The 10,009-nt window shown below is 40.8% G+C and overlaps 1 protein-coding gene across 3 annotated transcripts; it reads right to left on the reverse strand.

Annotated features, from left to right (window-relative positions):
- Positions 1–396: 396 nt before the first annotated feature.
- Positions 397–9,998, reverse strand: LOC116377374 (synaptotagmin-like protein 2). 3 transcript variants are annotated; one of them, XM_031838996.1, is made up of 12 exons: positions 7,931–9,998; positions 7,214–7,315; positions 7,014–7,070; positions 6,173–6,240; positions 5,905–6,009; positions 2,962–3,131; positions 2,629–2,731; positions 2,375–2,536; positions 2,193–2,289; positions 2,008–2,113; positions 1,388–1,593; positions 397–895 (listed from the first exon to the last, which is right to left on the reverse strand). In XM_031838996.1, exons 1-12 carry the CDS (start codon positions 9,552–9,554, stop codon positions 747–749), a joined length of 2,949 nt encoding a protein of 982 aa, XP_031694856.1. In that variant the 5' UTR covers positions 9,555–9,998; the 3' UTR covers positions 397–746. The 3 variants fall into 3 exon arrangements, with proteins under 3 accessions (XP_031694856.1, XP_031694858.1, XP_031694857.1); XM_031838998.1 differs by having other exon boundaries at positions 9,938–9,995; XM_031838997.1 differs by lacking the exons at positions 397–895; positions 1,388–1,593; positions 2,008–2,113; ... (2 more) ...; positions 2,629–2,731; positions 2,962–3,131 and having other exon boundaries at positions 5,151–6,009.
- Positions 9,999–10,009: the final 11 nt, after the last annotated feature.

Here is a 10,009-nt window from a genome sequence, read left to right on the forward strand (position 1 = left end):
ATATAATCTTGAGTGAGCCTCATATTTTAGATTCACTGTGTTTCCTGGCCCTTGCAGTCATTTCCAGCCAAGTGTTGTCTCTCTGGAGGCCTCACAGTCTGTGTTAAGCCACTATCTACTCTTATATTTATAATATTTTGCAGTTATTACTGAAAAAAATCACAAATTGACATGATACTGCATCTGCAATACAGCTGACTATCGTGGAAAACTACTAGAAATCTAATGATTCATTGCTGCTACCAAGGTGACTATTTATGATTATGATGACAGTTACTATCTGATGAAGAACTTAACTGTTAGCTGTTAACTCCTATTTCGAAAGTGTTGACTTCTCTAACATGAATGAAACATGAATTTAACAACTTACCCATTATCTTCACAACAAATCACAAGTCCCATTAATATACTGTTTATTGAAGATAGAATAGGTTGAACAAGACTGTATACAATTCATTAGTGCTCAGATCAAAACAATTTATATGTTGCATAACTTACATTGTATTATAAATAATTAACTCCTTTTAAATTGACAAATGTAACATGTGGTTTGGGCTATATAAATTAAAGTACCTCGTGTATATACTTATCATACAATGATCATCAATTATACAGATGCACACACATTGCTCACTAATGCAGCTGCGTCCACTCAGTGTAGACTATAGTTAGTTGATCTATCCAAATGTGCATGCAGTGTGCTCCCATAAAGTTTCCACACATTTATCAACACATTGTGTACAATCTCACTTTGACATGCTTTTTGCCATTACCAACATTCTCAGAGGTAAAGCATCCTCCACCCATTCACCATCAGACTGTAACATCCTCTGCCATAAATTTGCTTCATCTGTCGTTGAATCCATCCAGATCACTTCCACCCCGTAACTCTTCCCTGCACAGAAAGGCACATATGAAGGTAATACTTGAATAATAAAATGAAAAGAATATTTACTTGCAGAATGGCAGTTTTATAACAAAAAACTAATGTTAGAATGATTGATTTTTATATGGGAGGCTGAATCAAAGACCCCATTTATACCTGAAAATAAAATGCGGTCTGCATGTCTTATATGTGCAAAACGAATAGAAGAAATGAATACAACCCTCACTGTGATGGGGGTGTGAGTGGATATCACAAACCTACTCCAGACGATGCAAAGGTGTAAACGATAGTGTAATTGTATCTGGACAGTATATCCAAACTCAATGTGAACTGAGTGCATCCAAATTCAGATCACACTGTCATCCCAGGTGTTCATCAAACTGTAATCCCAGGTGTTATACCAAACTGTAATCCCAGGTGTTATACCAAACTCTATATCAAAGGTATCCAGATTGCAGCTGTTACCATGTTGAAAATAGCAACAGTGGAATTGAACCTCACCTGTCCCCAAACCAAGCCTCAGGCCGCCAATGTAGTGGTTGTTCAGTCGGTCGTGATCCCACACTGTTATCTCCACACAGGCCTCTCTGAGGTCCTCCGATCGGAAGCCATCGTACACCATGGTGTGGTTGAACATCGGGTTGGCCGTCCTCTTCACCACCCGCGTCTTCTGTCGACTTTTCCGGCTCGTGTCAGGAAGTACGGTACTGCAGCAGAAGGAAAGGAGCAAGATCAAATGCATTTTCATTTGGAAAGACAATACAGGGTTTATTGCAGTTCATCTTGATTTTATTCAAGCAGTTTTCATTTCTAGATGTCCCTGTCTTCATTTCACAGTATGATTGGATGTCGCTTCGGACTGAATGAGCGAAAGTCAATCACATAACTGGCTGTGCTTTGTTTGTCTTGATTGACAGAATTATGTTACATGAAATAAAAATCACCAGCAAAAAACTCTGTTGTGTGAAAGGAAATTAAATGTTTTTTAAATGTATTGGATTATTTCACAATTTCACAGTTATATTTTGTCTTTTTTTTTTGTCATAATGTTTGATTCATTTATTGAATTCTGAACACTTAAGGTCTCCGTTCAGTGACCTACAGTTTGGATGAAATCCTACCATTTCACAAACGGGTCGATAACGACTCCTCTGACTGGAGGAAGATTCTTGCAGTCTTTTACCCAAATCTGCACCTCACCAGTCTCCATCCTAGATGTTCTTTTACCTGTGGATGCAGTCAGACCTCAATAATCGCTAAAATTCAAAGGAAAGAATTTATGAAATCTGAGGAGTCATCAGCTCACTGCGGGATGTCTGCAGCAGGAATCTCAGGGCGACTCTCATTTGTCCTCTGCTGGCCATCAGATGTGAGGGAGACGCTGTTGGACTTTGTCCTGAGACCTGAAGGATTGAGCCGAAGTGAGTAACAGTCTAACGAATCACTTCTACACCACACACAGACTGTGTATAGAGATGAATCCTTTACCCTGGCCTTTAGTGCGTATTCATTTATGTGTGTGTTACTGAAGTCCCACTCTGACATATCCAGGTCCACCTCGCCCAGGAAACTGTTCCGCCCAAAAGTGTTGTTGTGCCACACGGAGATGTTCAAAGACTGAGTTTTCAACAATTCCATTATGATTTTAAACTATGAAAGGAGAAGAAGGCCACAAAGCTGTTTGTAAAATATGGAATACATATAATGAGAAATCTGTAAAATAATAAATATGGAATTCTTACCCTGAGGATTTCATTGTAGGTTGGGTTTAAAGATTTCTTTTTTACACTGGTTTTTCTCTTTCCCAATTTTGTCTTGTCAGGGAGAAGGTAACATTTCACATACCTGTAAAAAGACAGTGGAGTTACATTTCTATTCTCAACTAGAACAAAGATAGTGACATTTTTTTAATTCTTCAAATGACTGCAGGAGGCAACTGACAAATGTCCATTTCAAATGGTTGAGCCTCTTTTCTGATCTGCCAGTCTTCCTTCTCCAACTGTTATATCACAAATATCACTGACATTTGGTCTACCTTTGCTATATACTGTATGATCAAAATGGCAAACACTCACGGGTCAGAGCAGGTCTTCTTGGTGTCTGCCACGGCCAGATCCCTGCAGTGCACCACAAATATGTGAAAATCTCCAAGCTTCTGGATGTAATTCACAGCGAACTGGATGCTTCCCTGGACTTCAATGTCTCCAAAGTCTGCAGGGTAAAGGCTGCTGATGCTGCCGCTGACCTGTTTATATTGACACAGAGGAGAGAAAACACCATCCTCTCTGGTTTGAACTCAATTGTTTTTGTCAGGGGAAATAAATTACACAAATTACCTTGATGGTTTGTGTTTTGTTACCAGTGGCCAGTATTGTTTTCACCTTGTGAGTCTGTGTGTCATCATGACAAAATGTGGTCCTGGAGACACCGACTGTAGCAGAAAGTACCACAAGGTTTTGAGTACTTTGCCAGGTCTGCCTGTCTGTCTGTCTGTCTCTCTGTCTGTCTGTCTGTCTGTCTGTCTGTGGACAGATTGTAGTATCACTGTGATAGCGTGTGCTTAGGGTGGGTGGGAGAGGAAGAAGAACTTTTTTTGCTTCATGCACCACTGAGCTACTTTCATAGGAATGAATGGGGCTCTGCCTTCAACGCTGTATCCAGTTCTCTTTATACATCCATGGGTCAAGCAAACACAGGACTTTCATCCAGTAGACCACTGTTCATGTCCCGATGTTATACCAAGTCACATGAGTCATGAGTCTCTCTGTAGTCATGTAGTCAGTAAAGTTATTATCAACCAACAATCTGTCTTAAGCTAACTTCCTGTGACCAAGCTGCTGTATTTGATGAGTTGGGAGTGAGAATCTGATGACCGTGGAAGAAGCGGTCATGAAATTTTACAGGTGGGTAGTGTAGTGTGGACACACACACACTAAACGTCCATGGCTCGATTTACCGCCGCAGCTGGTTTGTTTTGTTTTGTTTGTCTTTAGAACCTAAACTCCATATGAATCATATTCTTTAACTAGAAAATTTCGCAGGAAATTTTGACAGTGTGGCTTCTACTGCCCGAAGACGTCGCAATATATACACACGCCAATGTTACCGGTAGTGTTGTTCAGGTTCAATTGAGATAGCGCTACTCTCTTTTCTGCATTTTAGATTCATACTCTTGGATTGAATCTTGTATTTGTGGGGTTTTTATTTTGAAAGGGTGGGACTGGGTGGGTGAGAGAGGGGCAGAGGAGACATATTCATAATGTTTGACACACAAACACAGAGGTTATTAAATGACAGGCTTCATCACAAGCATTCCAGTTCATTCTGTGGGGCTTTTATTTTGAAATGGGGGAGGGGGGGGGGGGGGGACTGTATGATAGAGAGAGACACACATAGAGAGAGACAGACACGAGGTCTAATGATCTTTCCTTGAATATCATGTGTGGATGTGTGTAGAGAGACAGACAGACAGACAGGAGGTCTAACAATGCCTTTGACTGATATCTCCAAGTCGTGTGTGTGTGTGTGTGTAGAGACAGAGAGAACCTGCATGCGTGTGTGTAACTGGTTGCCATGGTGAGGACGCACCTGGTGTTAGAGGCAGACTGATTAAGAAACGTTACAGTAAACAGTGATTTTGAACAAAACCTCCTTTTAACAGAAAGCAGGAGTCTGAGTGCCAAAGTATGGATACCGTTAGAAAGATAAGACTGCTGAACGCGCTGATGTGTTTTTTATGTTTGTGGTGTTAATAATGTGAGCTCCAGAGCAATAGACAAAACTGGTACCGTCTGCTTTCTTTGAGAAATGAGTGGTCAGATTTAACATGGAGTCTGATGGAGCAGTTGGTTGGAGTTCATGTCTCTCTGCGGCTCTTTGAGCCAAATGTGTAAGTCCGTTGGATTCCATAGACACTTTACTGCGACCAGCACAACATTTCCAAGCTTTTGGGCCAAAAATGGTGTATAAAGAGTAAAAATTGTGGGACTCGGCGCAGTTTGTTTGTAGAAATCACAGAATACTTTTCATGCTCTGCTCCACTCTGACCGTGATGTCATCACTCTAACACTTAACAAGCCGTGCAATACACACCCATTATAAAATCTGTAACGGACCCAAAATCTTCCTGAAACTTAATCTGTGACTTAATGAAAACTGTGCTAGCTATCAAAATGTCCATTTGGCTCAATAAAGTGCAGCGTTTTGTCTACGTTTTAAACTTTGAATCATGTTTCTACGTTAAAGTACGGCTAGTCAATATGGGCCCAAAGTTAAGTGTTTTTTTAGCTCTCTTACCGCCGACACCCCATTCAAGTGAATGGAGAAATCTTGCTCAGTTTTTCGGGATTTCGGGGAAACCGCTGGTCGAATCTCTCTAAAAAATACTCAGCACACTATTCCCGATCAGGCCGCCCGTTTTGATATATTTTTTGCGCAGGTGTTGGCAACGCTGTGTGAGAAGCTCAGCAAACTTTTGTACTTTCGTCCCGGAAGAATATTATTAAGGCCGATGGATTATATTCAGTGTGGCTTTGTGCTGCAAAGCCACACTGAATTAAAGGATCAGTCTGGTGATTTTCTCTGTACTTCTTATGGTCAAAAATTCACCAAAACCAACAATGAGTAAACCCAAACTTGTTTGAGTAACGTTTGCTGAAAACTACGGTGACCAGTTGTTTAAGGTAATAACCATTAAAAAAATAAATAATTATATTGCAAGTTGTTTTTAAAGATGTAATTCTTCAGTATGAACCAACAGGCTTTGAGCTGAGAGCCACAGACGGGATTATTGTCACATTGTTGGTTTTAGTCTTTTCATGGGATTTGTTGTGTTTGCATACTGATCTTTTAAAAATGAAGTATTGTAATCAGAAACTTGGTTGTCACATAACACATCAATCATCAAAGGGTTAAGATGAATTAAGTTAAAAAATGATCTTGTATCCTAGAGAACATTCAACTTTCCACAGGCTAACAAACTATATGCCCTATGTTTATTGAGCTGCATGTGGACATACAGACGACATGGAGGCCATTCCCGAGGAGAGACTTAAGTTTGATGTGGAGCTGCCCGTGTTCCTTCTCCAGCCCAAGTTAGTCTCAAAAGTGCTGTCACTGTCGTTCTGATATCAGAGAATAACAAGAACATAAAAAATGTCAGTAAGGAAGAAAAAATCACTCAAGAGAGTAAACCAATCACTTAGCTCTTATGTGATAGGTTAAGTAGGAAAATGACTGCAGTGCAGGTGTTGAACACTAGATTTATTACTTTTAAGAGTACTTTACCTCGTCCTGCTGAAGAACAGTCATGGACACACTGGTTTTCATCTGCTTTGAGCTGGAGAGAGTAGAGGCTGATGGTGGAAAAGAGATACAACGTTGAATCTCTTTCAATGACCCTATAAAACATGCTGTGTATGTCCTGATAAATGTATAATGTATGGGTGGATTGTGAGACAAGGGCCCCCTGGGCACAGACATGCAAGAGGCCCGAACAATAGGACAAAATAGTTGTTTAGTCTCTTTTTGTCCATTCAGTGGTCTTTTTGGAGTTGTTTTTGTATCTTTCTAAGGTGGTTTTGCCCATTTTTGTGGTAGTTTTGTATCTTTTTACAGTTGATTTGTGGTCTTTTTAAATCTCTTCGTAAATGTTTTGGGTCTCTAGTGACTTTGAATCTCTTTGTAGTCGATTTGTGTCTCTCTGTAGTCATTTTGTGTATCTTTGTGGTTGTTTTGCCCCTTTTCATAGTTGTTTTGTGTCCCTTTAGTCATTTTAAGTCTCTTTTGTAGTTGCTTTGTGTCGCTTTGTAGACATTTTGTGTATCTTTGTGGTTATTTTTCCCTTTTTCATTGGTGTTTTGTGTCCCTTTAGTCATGTTGTGTATCTAGTTGTTTTTACAGTTGTGAGTTTCTTTGTTGTCTCTGTCAGCTGTTTTGCACCTCTTTGGAGTTGACTTGGTCCGTTTGTAGATTTTTTGTGTCTCTTTGTCGTTTTTTTTATGTTTCTTTGTGGTCATTTTAGTCTCTTAGTCCAGGGTGGCACCTGATACTTTGGGCCCCTGGGCCTGTGCCTAGTAAGCCTATTCAGTAATCCATCCACTACATAAAGAGATGTTGACATGTTTACCGTTATCCACACTTTGATTCATTTGTTCTCTTGAGTTATTTTGGGTCCTCTCTTCTCCTAAGAAGAAATGAGACAGTAGCTATTATTACCTGTAACACATACATGTTACATGAAGTAATGCTCTAGCAATACAGTACAGCTTTATGACCATCACTTGTATAGAAGAACTATAGTCACTTAAGAAGAAAGAGCTTTGTTACTTGTTTGTGAGGTGAGGTTTTCCAGGCTCTTGGATGAAGACGTGCTCCTTGAAGATAATCGTTTAAGTACTGAAAAGATGGGACTAGTACTGTCATCATAACCTGCCACAAACAAAACTAAATCAGCTCTGGAAAAAAGACTCAACAGAGATTTTACACAATTTCTGATTTACTAAGCAAGCATCTGAAACTACGATGCTTCTGTTTGTATTAATAAAAAATAAGTGTTAGTTTATTTTGGTCAAACATTTCAGGCAAGTAAAATGCTTAGTAAATCAGTTTAAGAGGTAAAAAGGTTGCTACTGTGTCCTCATGGTAAACACTAGGAACATAACTCAACAGTGTTTTCATTTTATTGCGATGAATCAACAGGAATCATATTTATGGTAGTGATACTTCATATCTATGGCATCAGTAGCTCCATTTACCCTAAAACTAAACAAAAATATTTTCTATTGATTGGTTAAAGGGCAGTTGTGTGAAGGTACGCTTGAAGTGGAAATACATAAGAAGTATTAACGTCAATGAACACAGCAGATTGTATAAACATGTACACAGACAAATGTCTAAATAGAGGCATTTGTCAACTCTCAGTCAAATCAGACTCACTATAGCGTTAACGTGTTAACTTGGTGTGATTTGTTTGAAAAAACATCACTGTGGTATTAATTTCTCGATCATTATGTTAAGGAAATTCAAAAAAGTTGAAAAGCTCACTGCCTGAACTTGCCCGAGACAAAGACCAGGCCCTGGTCGTTGTGTTTTGGCTGGAGTTTCCATCATAATTTTGCACAATCCAAGAACTGATGCCCCGAGGATTCTCCTCAGAAGGACTGTCACTCTGGTTTCCCACAAAGTCTCTAAGGGCATTATGCAGTGTGTTTAAAGCATCATTCTCTGCCACAACAGCTCTCCCTTGGTGAAAAAGAGGGACATGCGACTTCTCTTTTGGTCCGAGGTAGTGCTGATAATCCTGAGGGATGAAAGATCTGGCGAGACGTGGAAAGGTCATCAACTTCTTCTCTGGGGCTTTTTTGGATTGTGTTAAAGTAGAGGAGCTTGAACTACATTGTTGTGTATTCACATTACCAAGGTAAGCCCCTCTGTCCTCTGGATGTGAAGGGAGAGATTGAGAGTTGATGCCTGCCCTAATGTTAGTGTCTGTCAGCACTGTCTGCTTTGCCTCATGTGCGGGACTCTTCTTCTGTCTTGGAAATGGTGTTGGCTTCCCTTGTTGCTCTTCAATGACCTTAGCTTGGGGGTCGATGTCTATTGGAAAGGTTTTCAAGTGAGAGCCTTCCAGCTCGGATCTCTTAGGACTGGAGGATTCTCTAAGCAGGACCCTTGGATGGCAGGTCTTAGATGGACTCCTCCTGACTTCGTCATCCTGGTCTTTTGATCTTGGAGTTTGGGATCGTTTAGGACTGAGGGGCCTTTCTTGATACTCAAAATCAGCCTTGACTTGATATTGGTGACATGCTGATTGTACATCCCCAGTACTACCAGAACTGACAAAACATTTGTCTGTCACTTTTGATAGTTTCAAGACGTTAGACTTGGTTTTGTACAGAGATGTCTGTGCCTCTTCCTCAGACTTCTCTCTGTTATCTAAGGAAGTTCTCAGATCAAACTGTGGAGAAACCACTTTGTTACTGAGTATTGAACTGCGTGAGGCTTCCTTGACTCTTGCAGCGATTACCCTGGGTCCTGTGTATTCCTTTTCCCAGATATGCTTAACCTCACTAATCTTGGCTGGCCTGTTCTCTTGAGGACTGGAACTGGACTGCCTGGGAAGGGGAACTGGAATGTCCCTCTCAAGCTTTTGGGTGTTGAAAGCTACACAGGAAGGTACAGGAATGATGGCGTTATCCTGTGGCTCAGAAATCTTGGACTCTGTCACTGAACCTGTTAAAGAGTCGTCTGTCTCTTCATAGATGATGACTGGATTAGCTCTATATGTGCCATCTTCATTAGATAAATCTACAAAGAAGGTACAGTCAGTTTGTGGTGACCTGTCAGCAGTGTCCTCAACTGTCATTTCCATTTGAGGTGAGAGAATGTTGTTAATGCTCTCCACATCAGAGTTGGTCTGACAGCCATGTGGAGCTTTTACTCCACTCTTAGAGAAGTCTTTTCGCCTTGCCTCTTCTCTGGTAAATATTATTTTGGGACCACTGTTTTCTCTCTCCCAGAAAGCTTTCCGATTGGATAGTCTCTCCGGAAGCCGAACAACTCTATCTTCTGTTGCCTCCTGCTGAGTGTCTTCATCTACTGAGGTCACTGTTTCTTTAAACGGTGTGTTCTGCAGTGCTGTAAATTGTAGTGTTCTAACCTCTGTCATCTCAGAGGATTTAGCTTCTTGTTTGACACTTGCAGGTTTGTCCGTGGTCCAATCTGCTGCCTCTTGAGAGAGATTATGGGTGTTGCCTGGTTCTATCTGCTTAGGTATCTTCACCTCTTCTTTTTGTGGACTGTGCACTTCAATAGTTTTCTCTTTCTCTCTTCTAAAAATTCCAAGCAGTCTTTGTCTAGGCTTTGGTGAAACAGCATGAGATGAACCTGTTGAGCCACCAATAGATGTCTCTGTTGAGGGGGCCTCAACAGAGACATCAGTTCTTTCTTCAGGCAGCCTTTGGTGATGAATGTTGGAAGTTGGCCAGCCTGTGGAGGTAATCTGGGAGTGACAGTCCTCTTCAGACTCTGTCTCCAGATGAACAAGCTTACCTGACTCCTGCTCAGCAGAAACGAGTCCGGACACTGCAGGGCTTAGGAACGCTGAATGACAGTGCCCCGAGA

This window comes from Anarrhichthys ocellatus, unplaced genomic scaffold (genome assembly GCF_004355925.1).
Source record: "Anarrhichthys ocellatus isolate YVR2014 unplaced genomic scaffold, GSC_Weel_1.0 scaffold1170, whole genome shotgun sequence".
Taxonomy (NCBI): domain Eukaryota; kingdom Metazoa; phylum Chordata; class Actinopteri; order Perciformes; family Anarhichadidae; genus Anarrhichthys; species Anarrhichthys ocellatus.